This window comes from Erythrolamprus reginae, chromosome 5 (assembly GCF_031021105.1).
Source record: "Erythrolamprus reginae isolate rEryReg1 chromosome 5, rEryReg1.hap1, whole genome shotgun sequence".
Taxonomy (NCBI): domain Eukaryota; kingdom Metazoa; phylum Chordata; class Lepidosauria; order Squamata; family Dipsadidae; genus Erythrolamprus; species Erythrolamprus reginae.
The window spans coordinates 88,587,833-88,606,492 of record NC_091954.1 but is presented as its reverse complement, the minus strand read 5'-3'; the positions used below and the strand labels follow the sequence as shown (position 1 = coordinate 88,606,492).

At 37.0% G+C, this 18,660-nt stretch overlaps 1 protein-coding gene across 2 annotated transcripts in view; it reads right to left on the bottom strand.

Moving 5' to 3' along the window:
- GYG1 (glycogenin 1) overlaps window positions 1-18,660 on the bottom strand; it is a 30,199-nt gene that overhangs the window by 2,133 nt on the left and 9,406 nt on the right. For both annotated transcript variants that reach the window (XM_070753400.1, XM_070753401.1), the window contains exons 2-6: window positions 18,217-18,352; window positions 14,656-14,830; window positions 13,280-13,442; window positions 6,533-6,659; window positions 1,395-1,614 (exon numbers count right to left, since the gene is read on the bottom strand). In XM_070753400.1, coding sequence (XP_070609501.1) covers window positions 1,395-1,614; window positions 6,533-6,659; window positions 13,280-13,442; window positions 14,656-14,830; window positions 18,217-18,352 — 821 coding nt within the window. The remainder of the gene's footprint in view (window positions 1-1,394; window positions 1,615-6,532; window positions 6,660-13,279; window positions 13,443-14,655; window positions 14,831-18,216; window positions 18,353-18,660) is intronic.

Sequence of the window (18,660 nt, the reverse complement as noted above, 5' to 3'; positions counted from 1 at the left end):
TTGCACAAAACATTTGACCCTATTTTAATGTATGTACAGTGGTACCTCTACTTAAGAACGGCTCTACTTACAAACTTTTCTAGATAAGAACCGGGTGTTCAAGATTTTTTTGCCTCTTCTCAAGAACCATTTTCCACTTACAAACCTAAGCCTCCAAAACTAACTGGAAAAGGCAGGGAGAAGCCTCCGTGGGGTCTCTCTAGGAATCTCCTGGGAGGAAACAGGGCTGGAAAAGGTGGGGAGAAGCCTCCGTGGGGCCTCTACAGAAATCTCCTGGGAGGAAACGGCTTCCACCCTCGCTGTGTTTTCCCCAATCACATGCATTATTTGCATTTACATTGATTCCTGTGGGAAAAATTGCTTCTTACAAACTTTCTACTTTTCTACTTAAGGACCTGGTCACGGAACGAATTATTTATTTATTTATTTATTTTATTTATTACTTAGATTTGTATGCCGCCCCTCTCCGAAGACTCGGGGCGGCTCACAACATGTAGAAACAAATCATAAGCAATCAGACAAATTTAAAATATTTAAATATTTAAAAACCCCATATGCTAACAGACACACACACAGACATACCATGCATAAATTAAACGTGCCCAGGGGGAGATGTTTCAGTTCCCCCATGCCTGATGGCAAAGGTGGGTTTTAAGGAGCTTACGGAAGGCAGGAAGAATTAAGTTCTTAAGTAGAGATACCACTGTATTTCCTATCCTGAAGTGCCTTGAAAATTCATTTGACATTCTTTTCTTCATATTCTAAGCACTGAAATGTATATGCTACATTTGTATTAGAAGATACAATCTTATATGGATGAATGATCAGAATGGGAAAAATATTTTTCTGCATTATTTCTTTGCTCTATAACATTTCCTATGAGTTCAGCAAGCGTTTCAAAGAAGTCATTGCCAACTCTATTTAGGATGATAGGGAAGTATGATTTGACTAAAGTGGAGAGATTCAGGAGATAAGGGAATATAAATTTAAGATATTTTTCCCCCCTTGAACATTGACCTCGAATCTATAACCTCCATTCTTGCTTAAACTTGCTGTTGTAGGATAAATATTTCTCATGTTCCCATTCTCCAAACATCTATTTTAACAATCTAGTTAGTAAAACCATAAATTCAGACCTGTCCATGTTTGTTTTGGCTATGCCTTAAGAACAGTCTAGAACTTCAACTATTATTTGGCCCTCTAAATTGAAGCAGATCAATGTGCTGCATTTATGGGGAGCAGACAAAATCTTGCAATACCTTAAGACCAGTCAGCTCACTAGCTAATGCACAGTTGCAAACATGCTAGCTTCAAACCAACTCAATTCCAAGCCAAAAAAGAAGTATTTTCTACATCCCACATTAAAGTAGAGAATGTCCATTTATGAGACATACCGCCTTTACACCAGTAGCTGTATCTTTGATTACACCGTGCTGCTGTAATAATGGTAAGATATTTGTGACAAAAGTGTCCCACCACATATTGAGGAACTCTGGATGAATCATTGTGGGATCTTGAGCGTCTTCTTTGACACTTTTTGCTTTGGAGTCATACGTATAATTCCATGGTTTTACTCTGCCCAGAAAGTGCACAACTTTAGCATTCATCCCAAACCTGTCAAAAAAAGTGGTTACTTTTATGTGTGGGTAAAGACATAGCAGCTTAATATAGGAGTGGATATGCATTATATATAAATTGGCAGAATAATTGTTTAAAGTTAAATACAATTAAGCTCAATATTTTGTATGGATATGAATTATTTTGTCTATCAGAAAAACACATTTATTGGCTTTACCATAGCCAGACCTGGTGGTGATGCATAAGACTGAAGTGAAATAATCAGAATCAGAGTCATATAGTTATATCAATTTACATTATTAATTCAACTTGTTTCTTGCCAGTGAACTACAAATTGAAGATCACTGAAGTTTATCCTGAAGAAATGATCAGAAATTCCATCTTATTTATTTGTATTATAGAAAATTTGGAAATACTAGCATATCAATGTCTTAATAAAACATTTAAGTGCATAATCCTGAACTCCTTTATTAATTTGATAGACAGCATAATAGAGCAAGGAGTGTTTGAAATTGAACATGAAAGGGAACCAGTTCTACGAGATGTCTTACATATTGTATATGAAAAACAAGTAGATTTGGTGTGTTATTTAATAAATTAATAATTATTCTAAGCATTATTTATTGACTATTCAACATACTCCATCTTTTTTCTTGATCTGCCCTAAATAAGCTTATTTAAACTGTTTGGTATTGTATGGAAATATTTTGTTTTAAATTTTGACATCACAAAATCTGTTAAATACATTCTCCAATTTAAAAGCATTCAATAGCAAAATTTAAGGTAATTCCAGGATCTATTGTATTTGGCACAGTTGATTACCCTGCTCTAATGGCATTCTAGTCTCAGGCTTAAAATTTGGGTAGAATTGAGAAGGAATCTGTTCATATTTTCTTTTTTTAAAACTATGAAATATCTATTTATGAGCTTATATTTTATTTGTACTTTGTTCCCTACTTCAAAGAGGAAGAAACTCCTGCTATGACAGTTCAGCAATCATGGACAGAATACCAAAAGAGCTACAAGAATGGAACTGAATGACTCCATGTAGCATGAACCTGAATGTAGGATTCTTTGTAGTATACTTCATGTTGTAAGAAGAGCTGCTTGCAATCACAATTACATCACAATTCCATTCACTAAGCCAGACATCTTTCCACCAGCCACTGAGTACAATGTATTCATTCCAGCTTGCATGAAGATCCCAAAATAAGGGCACTAATTTTAACCCCACAGCATCTCATGACGCCTGGATCATAAGACATAGTTAATTAAAACTCAATCAATGAAAAAGGTGCTTACGTCAGCTGCTCTATTAAATTTGTCATTATTCAATGTTGCCTAGATCCTCTGGATCTTCCAAGTGGCAGAATTTAAAGAGATTTGGCTTTCCCTGAGATGTAGGATAACCTAATGCCAGCAATTAACCATTCAATACAAGTACTTCAGAAATGAACAAGCTACCAAGATAAGCTTATACTAGGGGGAAAAGTAAGACATCGCCATAGTCTCGATTTTGTGGTACCAAGAGCACCCTATGATTGTGCCGCTGAAATCTGAAGATTAAAAACATATTTTTTAAAGATTTCAGCTAAAATATGGACAAAAATAGGACTGATTAAGCATTTGACGTTTGGTCTTGAGGACCCCTTTTCAGAAGTGCAATGAATAACAGAAACAAACTTTCCTTAGATAGGCATATATACAGTTGTCCCTTGACTTTTGCAGGTCAACCTTTCATGGAAAGGCTATACCACAGGTTTTCAAAAAATAATAAAAAAATACTCCACTTTTTTTTTGAACATTTGAACATTTTCCCGCAGCTGCCCGATGTACAATACTGTGCATTTTAACTCTCCTCCCCACGCCTATCCCAGCTGTCCTGCTTCTTTAAATAAAAGCTCCGTTTCTGCCCCAGCTTCCTGATCCCTCCCCTTTAATTCTCAGAGCGTTGGTATGCTCCACCTGAAGCCGAGCCTTACTGCTGCCCACTGCCTCTTCTTCCCCCACCCACCTAAACCGTCTCCTTAGTGGTAGCGTCCGACCTCCCAGCTGGCTGGCCTGGAATCCCGGCTTCGAGTCCTGGCCTGGATCCCTCTTGCCTTGAACTTCCCTTTCCCCTGCACTGACCCATGGGAGGCGCCGGCAACGAGTGCAGCAAAGCCCCCAGCTTACTGCCCCGTTGCCCCTGTGGGTTCTGGGGGTAAGTAAAACCAGGAATGGAGGAGGGAGGGGGAGGAAGAAAGGAAGGAGGGGAGCGTTTCTACTTTGCGGAAATTCGACTTTCACTGGCGGTCTTGGAACGTATCCCCAGCGAAAGTCAAGGGACCTCTGTATTTTGGGTTTCCAGACCCTATAACTATATAACCTCTCAGGCATAGAAATCTAATAACAACAATAACAACAATAGCTACAACAACAACTTGTTTGTTTTTAATATTTATGGGTTTTAAATTTAGATTTTTAATCTAATATTGGATTTGTATTCTGTATATTGTATTATTGTTGGGAGCCGCGCTGAGTCTTCAGAGAGGGGCGGCATACAAATCTAATAAATAATAATAATAATAATAACAACAACAAGAACAACAACAACAACAAGAACAACAAGAACAACAACTGTCTGGGGTTTCCCCCCCATTTAAAAAAATTAATCATGTCTTCATAATTCAGGTGCATTAAGTTTTCCATAATGGCCAATTTCACCAGATCCATTTATTAATTAGATTTATATGCCATCCATTTCCAGGGACTTGGTGCTGGGCTTCCATTAGTACTGTCCAGTCTTCACCATCAAAGGATGGTGGCAAGGGAAGATAAGGAATTCTAGGCAAGCCTCCCTAAAGATCTACTCTTCAGGACATCTTATACATCAGAATACCTGAAATTCACTAAATCTTTTTCAACACTCTGAAGTACCACTTGCCGCTCTTATGTCCATTGTACTTTTGAAAAGTATTGCTATCAGTCAGTTTTATTCTTTGTCTTTCAAGGCAGATCCTTAGCAGTAATCTTTCACAAAATCAGTAGGTACTAGAACAACTAAAAAAAAAATCCTTTCCACTACAATATTCTCTTCTAACACTGTCACCTAATTGTGCCTTTGGCTGCTCACATAACAGGTAGGTGAAATGTTACTATCTCATCCACATAACTACTCTTTCTTCTAGGATGCTACTGTGATACATTCCACTTTTTCAGCCCGGCATTCCTTCTTAATTTTCTTCTTCTCATTTACATACACATTTGCTGAGATCAATGTTCTAAAGTCAGTCTTGGATCTTTTATTTGTTGAAGACATCTTGCCTACATTCTATCAGCTTTTATAACTGTAGACAACAGGTTCATTCTTTACATGGCCATCATACTTTTGTCTTTTACAATATAGGATAGTTTTGTTTAGATAAATTTATTTCTTATCTTCCAATGATGTTTTAAAGGTCTCACCTTTCAGCATTTTGTAATGGTCAGATTGAACTTCATAATGTATGTATTTATTCAATTTCTCAGAGAAGAGACTATGGGCAGCAAACAAATTAATTAGCCAATTTATTGGCTAAATAGGCATGTTCTCTTCTGAACCACACTTACTGCACAAACACTCTTAATCTGGGACTCTGCCTTACTGAAGATGTACTAGACAACCATATAGATTCAATCCTTCATCTTTTCATAGTATTACAGGAAGTTATAACTGTTGGAAACACCACCCTCTTTGATTATCTTATGATAATCAGGTCTTCCTCCAGCTTAAAAGCTTGCTAGTCTTTTTTATGTGAATCACTGAGAATACAATAAAGAGTGCAGTTCTTTGAATAGTCATTTGTGAATCCATATGACTTCAGTGGGGTTCTGTGAAGTAGCATAAATTCATAGATAACCATTCAAAGAACTTATAGGTCTTTTAAATGTTGCTGGCTTATTCTGTTGTGATCAAACAAAGGAGTGATAACATTAGAGTGATTCTAATATAACCATTGTTGTGGTTAGCTCTGGCCCAGCTCCTGCCCTAAGGACTGTGGATGTGGGGGAGACATCCACATGCTGCAGGCCTGTTTTGCCCCCGGTGGAATCTGATGATGAAGGCTCCTCTGACCAAGAAGACATGAGTGACAGGGAGGAGGAGAGTGTGGCAGACAGCTCAGAAGGAGATCAATTATCTAGCTCCTCCTTGGATTCAGAACAAGAGTTAATGATACAGCCACGCATGCGGAGAGCGATGCATAGGCAACAAAAACTGAGAGATTATTATCAAAGAAAATGAGGCCACCTGTGGTTGGGTGGGGCTGTGGTAATTAGTGAGGGTGCTATAAATAGAAGCCTGTGGGTTTGGCCATTGTGGAGGATTATCTGATTGTTGTGTTTCGTGACTGCTTTACTGACTTTGACCTTTTGTGCGCTGATTTTTCCCTGCTTTGAAACTAAACCAGAGCAAAGTGTGTTTCACTTTGTGAAAGAAGAAGGATTGCGAATTGCCTCACAGCTGTATCACAGAACTGATAAGGGACTTGAAAAATTGCCAGTTTGTTTGGAGACAAGTGCTCTTTGCTATACCAAAAGAGGGCTTAGTTTAAGTGACTTTTCATTATAAAGAACATTGTTTTGAATTTTCAAACGTGTGTGTGTCTGAAATTTGTACCTGTGAATTTTTGGGAGGATTCTACCAGAGAGCCCGACAGAACAACTATCTAATTCAGATTATTCATTCTGAAGATAAAAAAACCCTAAGGTTGTATACAGGCGTATATTACCTATTATAAGACATACTATAAACACGTCAATTGTTTTATTCTCACTTTAGCTGTGGGGATCCTTGCCTCGCCATCAAGAGCAAGTAGCATAATCCCTCGCACACTATTTGAGTCTGGAAACAGTAGCGACACAGAATGAATATTAAATCATGCATATTTAATAGTCCAGGCTATTCTGATTGTGTGCATAATCAACTACTTACGCTTTAAATGCTGGGAGGTAGGAATAAATAGAAATGCTGCTTAAGTTATAAATAAACGGGAGATGTTTGCTAATATCTGTAGTTGCCCAACTGCTGAAGAAAGTGTTCAACAGACCCTGGTCCCCACCTGAGGGAGGAAAAGAGGGAGTGTGTGTGAGAGAGAAACAGGTTAGTCAAAGAAAAAGCCAAGTCTTTAAAATCAATTTCAAATATTCTTGACATACTATACATAAAATGAATCCCAGAAAATCAGAAATGTGCACATCTCATCTGCAGTATTAGTTTGGTAGTTTTGTTGAGCAAATAGTTGAGCAAATTTAAAATCCTGAATGAACGTGACAGCTTTCCAAACATTCATAATTCATTAATTGAAGTGAAGATGGATCATCCAATTATTTCAGATGTATGAATCTTTTTTCATGCCAAATAAAGTTTTTGCTGGTGGAAATCAGTTATTCTCCAATGCACTGGCAAGGAGAGTCTAATGTGGGTTATTCTCTAGTCTCATTGGTATGGACTGAGTTCAATTTAAATATTAGGCAGGCCCCGCCCCCTAGCCCCTCAGTCAAAAATAAAAGGAAGGGGCAGTAACCATGCACTCTAATTTTTATTGAATCACCAAAGGCAAACAGCCAGATAACTTTAAACTCATCAACCAAACAAGGAAATTAGTGGTCCTTCTCAAGCCGGGTGGGTTTGGACTCTCCTTGCAGTGCATTGAGAAGACTGTGCTTCTCCAATGCACTGGCAAGGAGAGTCCAATGTGGGATATATCCAAGTTCCAATCATAGGGAGGGAGAAGGTTGGACCATGGGCGCTGTAGTTGAGCATACCCTTTGTAACACCCGCCTTCCAGTGCATCGAGAAGACCGTTCAGGTAAGTTCAACGGTTCATTGCTTTACGATGTGTAACTATTTTCTTAAATAAAAGATATTACTTTTTAAAACCTGCTTAGTTATAAAAATGGAATCATTAGAAGTTATGAATATGCCCAATAGTGATGTAAATGATTAAATTTGAAAAGTGTTCGGAAACTTCAGATCGTGCAGAATGCAGCTGCGAGAGCAGTCATGGGCTTACCCAGGTATGCCCATGTTTCACCATCACTCCGCAGTCTGCATTGGCTGCCGATCAGTTTCCAGTCACAATTCAAAGTGTTGGTTATGACCTTTAAAGCCCTTCATGGCACTGGACCAGAATATCTCCGAGACCGCCTTCTGCCGCACGAATCCCAGCGACCGATTCGGTCCCACAGAGTGGGCCTCCTCCGGGTCCCGTCAACTAAACAATGCCGGTTGGCGGGCCCCAGGGGGAGAGCCTTCTCTGTGGCGGCACCGGCCCTCTGGAACCAACTCCCCCCGGAGATCAGAACTGCCCCTACTCTTCCTGCCTTCCGTAAACTCCTCAAAACCCACCTTTGCCGTCAGGCATGGGGAAACTAAACATCTCCCCCTGGGCACGTTGAAGTTATATATGGTATGTATATATACACATACATATGTGTGTATGTTAGTATAGGGGATTTTCTTAAATTTATAATATTTTAATTAATTGGATTGTATTGGATTGTTTTTCACTTGTTGTGAGCCGCCCCGAGTCTTCGGAGAGGGGCGGCATACAAATCCAAATAATAAATAAATAAATAAATAAATAAATCCGAACCTTTCTGAGGAGTGATTTTTTCTTTATTGACCACAGCTATTTATCAGTTGTTTTGCTCAAGGAAGGGCATGATCATCCATGCACTGATTTCTTCTGCAGGCATCCATGATTCATCATGAATTCATACTTAAGTCTTCTAAGCTTTGACATATTATCCAGAACACTAGCTTTAGGGAGCCCAGATGGGGTTGCACATATCAATCTATGTTCTTTCAAATTATTTTGTAAGGCGACAGACATCAAGTAACAATCATTCAGGCCAAGTACCTGTTTATGTTGCTTAGCTCAGTTTAGCAAACAAAATAGTGAGCAACAGACAACATCTTAGAGGCAGTCTACATTCCTAGATTGATCTGCAAAAATTAAGAGTGGGGACTTTTCACTTAAATTTATTTATTTACTTATTTATTGGATTTGTATGCCGCCCCTCTCCGCAGACTCGGGGCGGCTAACAACAGCAGTAAACAGTAAATAACAAAATCCAATACTAAAAACAGTTAAAAACCCATTATATAAAAACCAATCATACATACAGACATACCATGCATAAAATTGTAAAGGCCTAGGGGGAAAGTGTATCTCAGTTCCCCCATGCCTGGCGGAAGAGGTGGGTTTTAAGAAGTTTATGAAAGGCAAGGAGGGTGGGGGCAATTCTAATCTCTGGGGGAAGTTGGTTCCAGAGGGCTGGGGCCGCCACAGAGAAGGCTCTTCCTTTGGGTCCCGCCAAGCGACATTGTTTGGTTGACGGGATCCGGAGAAGACCCACTCTGTGGGACCTAACTGGTCGCTGGGATTCGTGTAGCAGAAGGCGGTCCCTGAGGTAATCTGGTCCGGTGCCATGAAGGGCTTTATAGGTCATAACCAACACTTTGAATTGTGACCGGAAACTGATCGGCAACCAATGCAGACTGCGGAGTGTTGGAGTAACATGGGCATATTTGGGAAAGCCCATGATTGCTCTCGCAGCTGCATTCTGCACAATCTGAAGTTTCCGAATACTTTGCAAAGTTATTTATTCAATAAGGATTAAAGACTGCTATTAATACAGACACATCAAAACTTAATAGACCTTGGTAGGTTTTCGTTAGCTCTACTAACGAGAGTTAAGATCAAATATGATTCACATATGAAAGCTGGTGCATTTGATTTATATAATTTCTATCTTTAAAATAGAGTTATTTTATTTATTTTATAAATCAGAGTAAGATTAGGAATATTCTTTCTACAGTCGTAAGCATACAGCTTGAACACATTATAACACCAGGTGCATCTGAAGCTATTTGTAATTTCAAGTTTCAAGTTTGGCAATTCTAGTTGTTGTACCAATTTAAGATTCAGGGCATATTGAACACAGAATGGAAAAGACCCAAACACTTAACATATTTCTAAGGAAAAGGCATCTCTGTTTCAATTTCCCACAGCAGAAAGAGTTAGTTGTCTGTTCTCAGTATACCCATGGTTATTGCCAAAACATACCCCTTGATAATATTTTTAAGTGAAATTCAATATGCTTGCATTCTGGGATAAATGTCAAAATAAACTTAAGGAATAGTCAAGGAAGGTAATATTAATATAATATAATCAGAGGGAACACAATTTCTATTTGTGTTTTGCTTGAGACAGGAACCAGGCACTCTTAATTTGTTAATGTAAGCCATCTAGTATTTTTGCCAGTTTAACTAGTGCCAATACTCATTAAGTCACATGAAAAAACCAAGAGTAATTTAGGACTTAACTTTTAAGTGACAAAAAGGAAACTCAAAAGTAGAGTCCTAAATAACTCTTCATAGGGGGACTTTGTTTTCCATTTTGCACTCCTTGTTAAGAGAGGCACAAATAAATCTTCCGAAAAGCAACAAAATTTAGGCAACCAAGACAACTTCTATGGAAATTTGGAAGTTTCTACCAACTAACACAAGCAACTCTTAAAGATAGAAAGCAGTAGGTTTAGTTCACATGAATGAAGCTTTAGAATGTGGAGGGGAGGGAAGGGAAGAATCTTCCTGTGATAAACTGTCTGCAGTAATGTAACCTAATTTTCACGCATATTTTAGCAGAGGGAACACAACAGTACAAGTGTGAGTAATACCAAAAATATGTCCATTCATTATACATCTATGCAACGTTTTCACCTCCTTTTACAATTCAATATACTGTAGTTCATCTAAAAAGCATATTCTACATAATTTTCAGCACAAACATGCAGACACTTTCCCCAGAAGCCAATTTCACATTAGGAGCAATTATAGCCAAGCAAGTAATAAATAAAAATCCTGTTCTACAGAGATAACAAGATTTAGTCTCATGGATGATTTATGGATCATTTCCAAAATACAGAACATACACAGGGTCAGAATCCAAAATTTCAGAACTGGAAAGGACTTGGGCGATCTCCTAGCCCAACTCTTTGCTCAAGAAAAAAAGCCTATACTATTTCATAAAAATGGTTGTCCAATATCTTCTTAATAACCCCCAGTGTTAGAATATCCACGTCCACTGATCAGTTCTACTGATTTAATTGTGCTGTCATGAAATTTCTGTTTAATCCTAGGTTTTTAATTTTTTATTAGTCCATCTACTTGCTTTTTGTTCTGCCTTGAGGTGCTTTGGAGAATAGGTTGAGCCCAGTTGCTGCCAGTTTGTACCAGTTTGGGCGTACTGGTTGTTATGATACTGCGTAGTTCAGTGAACCGGCAAATTTTACCCGTCTTGCCCAGTGGCTGGAGCGCCAAACAACATGGTCAGGGGTAATGGGAATTATAATAGAAACAATACTAAGGAAAGATTATTGTAGTTTTTTTCATGTTAGGCTCTTGCTTTATGTATGTAAAAAATTGTGGTCAAATTGTAGAGATGAAAAGATTAAAAAATCATTAACCTTCAGGCAAAGGATTATTGAAACAATTAGAGAAACAGGCCAAAATATTGTCACTTTTTATCTGAAATAGTTTTCATTTAGATTCTAGCTGGCCATGCCCTTGTTTTCATCATCATCAGCTGCAAAATGTTGGGTAAAGTCTCTTGTTGTGTAAGTGAGTCTTTTCTAATGAGCCAGGCCAATCTTCAATGGAATTCAGGGGAAGGGGGTAGGTGGGGAGAGAGAAAAACGGTCTTTTAAAAACCCACTATTTTTATTTTTGTAGCCTTTAACCATTTCAGCAAGTGTTATGACACTGCTGGAAATTTCAAAGCCTTTGCTTTCAATGGTAAATAGGCCAACCTGTTCTGGCAGAAATGGTAAGTGGTCCTCTTTCTTTGAGTACTAGACATCTGTACTTGAAAAGTACACAATCAAACCATCTCAAGTGCATTCACAACATTTGTCAAACTAGTAACTTGCCCTCCCTGTTCCATTTACCTAGAAAGTCTGATGGGAGATAAGATGATATTCTTTTGAAGGATATCTTACAGAGAAAACTGAAGCCTGTTCTTTGCAAGAACATTCCAAATTCAAAATGTCTTAAGTCTGAAATGCCCTAGTTTGACTCCAATCCTGTTCCAACCATTTTGGAAGTGCTCAGAAATGAAATCAGTGTTGTCTGAAGTTGGAAACACTTCAGGACTACTTGGAACATTTCAGGAAAATGGGGACAACCACTATGGAGCTATAGCATACAGCTTAGCTACTTTTTAAATTCTTAATTGTAGAATACATAATTGATGGACTTAAGGTACCAGAAATCAGATTCTGAAGCAAAATGGGCTTAGGTTAATAAGAAAAGAAATTTCTGAGTGGTAGGATAACCAGCAAACTAGCAGATCTAATTACTTGGAGATGCAGCTGAAAACTCCCCTTTCGCAGGATTGTATACAAGCAGTAGCTAGAAGCAAGGGGTTTCTACACAGATGCAGGTACCAATTTTTATTTATTATTTATTTATTTGTTAATCAGATTTGTATGCTGCCCCTCTCCGTAGACTCGGGGCGGCTAACAACAATAATAATACAATGTAAACAAATCTAATATTTAAGTTAATTTTAAAAAACCCCAATTTAAGAAACCAATCATACATACTGACATACCATGCATAAATTTTATAAGCCTAGGGGGAAGGGAAAGTCTCAATTCCCCCATGCCTGATGACAGAGGTGGGTTTTAAGGAACTTACGAAAGGCAAGGAGGGTGGGGGAAACTCTGATATCTGGGGGGAGTTGGTTCCAAAGGGCCGGGGCCGCCACAGAGAAGGCTCTACCCCTGGGTCCCGCCAAATGACATTGTTTAGTTGATGGGACCTGGAGAAGGCCAACTCTGTGAGACCTAACTGGTTGCTGGGATTTGTGCGGCAGCAGGCGGTCCTGGAGATATTCTGGTCCGGTGCCATGAAGAGCTTTATACGTCATAACCAACACTTTGAATTGTGACCGGAAACTGATCGGCAACCAATGCAGACTGTGGAGTGTTGGTGTAACATGGGCATATTTAGGAAAGCCCATGATAGCTCTCGCAGCTGCATTCTGCACGATCTGAAGTTTCCGAACACTTTTCAAAGGTAGCCCCACGTAGAGAGCATTACAGTAGTCGAGCCTCGAGGTGATGAGGGCATGAGTGACCTCTTCAAACTCTGATGCTAGGAATGTTCTCATCAGGTCTTCTTCCCTTAAGAAAGATCAGGTCTTCCCTTAAGAAAGATCAGTAGCAATGTGCATTGATATTGTTGCCAAATGGATTTTGTGGTTCATTATGCATTTATCTAACCATGTTATTGTGGCTTGAAAAATAACATTGGTCTGTTATTTTTCTGGAAGAAGCAGAACACACTGCTCTATCCTATATGCCATTAAGTAATGGCTCTTGGTTTGTTGAAAGACAATCTATTTGCAGTTCTTATTGTAATCATATACACACAGCTGATTTATTGACAGATTACCCACTTCCTTTTTACCCCTCTTTTAAGAAATCTTATTAATGTTTCATAAATTCAGGCCCATTGAAATAAAACTCCATCTACTGAAAGCTTCAGAAGTACTTCCTTCCATAAGCATTACACATTTGTTGCAGATTTGTTTTGAATAATCTGATTTAACGTATACCCAGCCTTTAAATAACAGATTTTCCCATCACTCAGATAAAATGAGATACGCACCATCAAAGCTGCCTTTCTCCGTGGCAAGTTGTAACAGCTGATTGAATGTTTCAATGGAAGGCCTATAGACAAAAACTCCTGAATTGAAACAGTCAGGCCAGCCTGGATCTGGGGCTGCAGAAAGTTCTTCTCTTTCAAAAAGTTCATCGATGTTTGACAATACCTAATAGGGGAAAAAATGGTTTGCAGGTACAAGTGTGTTACTCACCAGCAAAAGCCTCCTCCAAGATACATTGTTATTACATTGTTTAGATCTACTAATGTTGATAGAATTTTTTTCTGGAAGCAAAGTTAATTGAATGCATTTCAATTCACAATCCACGCCCCATTTTCCTTTGCCATTTTAAAGTTGTTCGGAAGAATCCTATCTATATGGCAAAGATAACACACTAGGCATTCTAGATAATGGGTATACAGTACAGTGTTCCCTTGATTTTCGCAGGGGATGCGTTTCAAGACCGCCCACGAAAGTCGAATTTCCGCGAAGTAGAGATGCGGAAGTAAAAACACCATTTTTGGCTATGGACAGTATCACAAGCCATCCCTTAAAACTTTAAACCTCTAAATTACTATTTCCCGTTCCCTTAACAACCATTTACTCACCATTATTACTGGTACTCACCATTGAATAAGACACTTAGTGATCCTGATATTTATAAACATAATTATTTATTAACAATAATTATTTTTTTTGTTATGTATTTGCAAAAATTATTAGTTTTTGACGTATGACGTATGACGTCATCGGGCGGGAAAAAACGTGGTATAGAAAAAAACCCGTGAAGTATTTTTAATTAATATTTTTTGAAAAACCATGGTATAGGCTATTTGCGAAGTTTGAACCCGCGAAAATCGAGGGAACACTGTATTACTATATCTAGAACTACCCCAGAATTCTGATGTAGTTTGAGTTTTTCCTTAAATCACTACCTATTTATTGACAGGGCAATTAGATGCATAGATGCTTTTCTATGCATCTACTTCTATGAATGAAACCATAATTTGCTGCAGCAAGTAAGCAGGTCCTACATATCTCTATTTATTTAGTGTATGACATAGAATAAATGGATAATAGTAAGAAAATATATATAAAAAAGTAACACATAATACTATGGTACATATATGATAGAAAGATGTACTCAATTTTGTAAGGTATGAGGAATTGTAAGTTTCATATAAGCTATAAGTTATTCTTTAAAATACTTTGATTCATGAGAATGGAATAAATATTATATATATTAATATTACGTATGTCTGAAGTGGTGCAACTCAAAACATCTCATTGACTCACTACCTGGTATACAAATTACTATTTTCTAACATGAACGGCAAACAAAAACGACTAAAAAGGATTATCAGCAGCAAGAAAAACATACCATTGTGTCTGCATCCATAAACACACACTTTGAATACTGCGTTAGTTCCCAACAATGGAGTTTTGTCAAAGTAATTCCAAGTTCAGGCCTTTTCAATAGTGCAAGATGGGCTGAATCACCACTATCCAAAACATCCACCAGCTTCACTTCATCAAAGACCTTTTCCAAGACTGCCCTATTGAAAGAAATGGTCATGGTTTACATCAATACTTAATGCCACTCACACTCATTCAATAACTGTCTACACGGTCCCTAGAACCTGTGAGAAAACAGACACCTATATCATACTGCTGCAAGAGCCTATAGGAATTTGCTTGAAATAGATCTTCCTGACAGCAACTGTTTATCCCCTGTAGTATATTTGAAACTTAAAGTGTACAGGAATGCAGACTTTAGATAATGTACTTGAAAGGTGGTGGATTAGTAGTACTGACAGGCTCTCAGAGCTACACAAACAGATGGGCTAGAAAGACCTACACTCCTGATAAGTCAACTGGCTATTTTAAACTAAAGAATTATGGAGCTTTTAGCATTTATGGAATGACTTCTGGGCAGTAGCCAAGAATATACTAAGGTTGCAGAACATACCCCCAGAAAACTGATGAAGTTTGAAAATTCTCAAAATTACCAATAACTAATCATTGATAATGATTCAGCATTTGCAAAAAATAGAAAAAAGGTGTACTGAAAAAATAACCCCCCCCCCCACAGATAAAATGAGTTCCAGAACAGAGATCTAATTACAGAGCAGGAACAGGAAATGGTGGTGGTGGTGGTTCTAAATTCTATCAACAAAATTTATCTTATTTTGAAATTTCTAGTTAGTTGAATATGCACTAAAACAAGAATAGTGTTTTTTGAAGCTTTAAATCTAAAATATTGAATGATTAAACCACTTCTTAAAATGTAGGGAGTCTAACAAGATGTAATAATGTAATGGTATGATGTACAGATATCTTTTTTATACTACTGCTCTCTTTTCTGTTACTCAATAGAAAAGCAGAAGTCCTGGGCAAGTACTTCCTCTCTACCAGTTTTACACTAGATTTTAGGAAGATTCGCAGTGGTGCAAAAACGAGCTAGAACACTTACTGTCTCTTCCTTACATATCATTGCTGATTCCTTTCTAGCTAGATAGACTTTTGTCCAACTGCCCATGAAACATATGCTGAAGTGGAATTGAAGGTATTTCTATCACAGATATTTATTTAGACTGGGAGAGACAAGTAAGTTCTTTGTAAAAGTTTCATTTATGTAAAACTTTAAACAAATGTAAATACCTTGCCCTCCAACAAGCAGTGATATTTTGCATAGCTTGATACAACTGCTAAATATTTAGCACAGCAAGTTACAAATCTCACTATGCAAATATGTGAGCAAGCTTGAAAGAGCTGGGGTGGCGCAGTGGTTAGAGTGGTTAGAGCAAAGAACGTCAGACTGCTTCAGCTGTTAGCTGTCGTTCAGCAGTTTAAATCTCACTACTGGCTCAAGGTTGACTCAGCCTTCCATCCTTCCAGGGTGGGTAAAATGAGGACCTAGATTGTTAGGGGCAATATGCTGATTCTGTAAACCGCTTAGAGAGGCTCTAAATTGATCAATTTGGACCAAAAACTATAAATTAACAAAATCTACAGCTTATAAGGAAAACATATACAAAATGTATTATAGGTGGCACCTTCCACCGGCAACATTAGCCAAAATGTATAAAGGAACAAGCCCAAAATGTTGGAGGTGTAAAAAAATGGGGACATACTACCACATTTGGTGGACCTGCTCAAAAATGAAAAAATTCTGGAACAAAATGCAGAATTGGATAGAAGAGATTTTACAAATGAAGATAAATAAAAAACCTGAAGCCTTTCTCCTGGGAATTATAGATCAAAAAATTGAAAAAAACAAACACTACTTATTAATTCATATATTGACAGCAATTAGAATAACGATAGCCCAAAATTGGAAGCAACCCGAACCACCTGAAGACGATTTGATAATTAAAAAAATATTAGACTGTGCTGAATTTGACGCACTAACAAATTAAAAAATAAAGAAGATTCCGAACACGATAAAACCTGGATACATCTTTATAACTGGTTTAAGAAAAGAAATAAAATTCAAAAGAAAAAATCAAATTAACAATACTTTATATCCTTTTCATTACATAGAAAAAAAAATACAAAAGACATATATACAAAAAACCTTTTTATAAAAAAAGATCTGTATGACATTAAAGAAATTGAATATGAATAAAAGAAGGCGGATAAGAAAGAATTAAATGATTTAAAGAACAGTGACAACCTACAAGAGAAAATGGTATACGCTGAGGACACAACATGCTTCACCAGAAAATAATTTAAAATCAAAAATCATTCAAAACTTACCTCCTGAAGGGAATACAAGTACGAATATTATAAAATATACTAAGTGAATAGTTATTGTTATTAATGTACTTAAATAAGCAATTAGATCTTTTTTTAAAGAATATTTTCTTTTTGTTTGTTTGTTTGTCATGTTTGTTTGTTCGTTTATTTGTTATGCGTTGATTTAGCATTGTATTAATATAAAACATATTGTATGTAAATGTGTATATATTTGTAATAAACTTTTATAAAAAAAAAGAAAAAGAGAGAGGCTCTAAAAGCGCTATGAAGTGGTATATAAGTCTAAATGCTATTGCTATAAAATATAGTGAAATTTCTCATATCCTTTAGCAAGACATTTAGAATTCAGGCTACAAGTTTTATTAGCCTTACATTTGGAAGCAACTATGACTAATTAAATCTTCTAACACACGAACTCTACCTCAGTTGTCCATAAATAGGCTTGTCTTTCTTGTTTACACTAACAGTAAGCAGTCTAATGTCTCATCTTTATAAACATGCCCAGTTGTTAAAATCTTGATCCTGCATTATTTTCAACATCCATTCATATGAAGCAAAAATCTTTCAATTACAGTATATTTAGGGAAGATGTTAAAAGGCAACTACAATATCAGTATATGGATTATTTGCATGGAATCAACTTGTTTTTTCTTCTTCTAGTACAATATCCGTTCTCTTTTCTCAACATGATAGAAATTAAGAACCAAAAGAAAAAAGAGTCTGCGGAGAGGGGCAGCATAGAAATCTAAATAAATAAATAAATAAATAAATAAATAAATAAATAAATAAATAAATAAATAAATAAATAAATAAATAAATAAATAAATAAATAAATAAATAAAAATAAAAGCTGTAAATATACATAATAATCCTCTACTTATGGATGGTTAGAAAGAAAGAATGGTACCAGGCTGGTTCGGGTTTATTACTTTACAAATAAAATTTCAATCGAAACTATAAGACACTGCTTGTTCCAGTAAGTGAAACAGAAAATATTATTTCAACTATGAAATAACTATTCACATTATTTATACATATGATTAATATTAACAAAAGATGGCCTAGCTATGCCCAGAATGAAAAGTTCACACAGTTGCCTATTAAAAATAACTAAGTTCCCACTTGACCTTTGGGTGCACATTTTCACTGGGGCTGGATGACCATAGTGCATCAGACAACTCACCTCATTGCATCAGATACATGGGGAGTGATCAATACTGTCAACCTTCTTGTCGTTCTGTAATTCTGTAGCGATGATCCAAGGACAAGTGCTCCTTTTACATAGGAATCATTTGTGGCTAGTGTCACAAAAGACTGGTCTTAAGGAAAAAAGACACACATTTCATTAATAAGGAAAAGACCTGTCATTCTCCATAGTTCATTTTTTTGGATCCATCACTCTGTTTTATTCTGGCAGTAGTTCTAGAAACATAGGATTTACTTTTTAGGTGAAAAAAATTACTCTACTTATACAAGTAGTCCTTGACTTACAATCACAACTGGGACCAGAATTTCTATATTAAGTGGTTGCTGTCATAAGTTGAATCGGTCCCAATTTTATGGGAATTTTTACAATGGTTAAATAAAGCACATGGCAGTTAAGCAAATAATGCAGTCATTAAGTGAA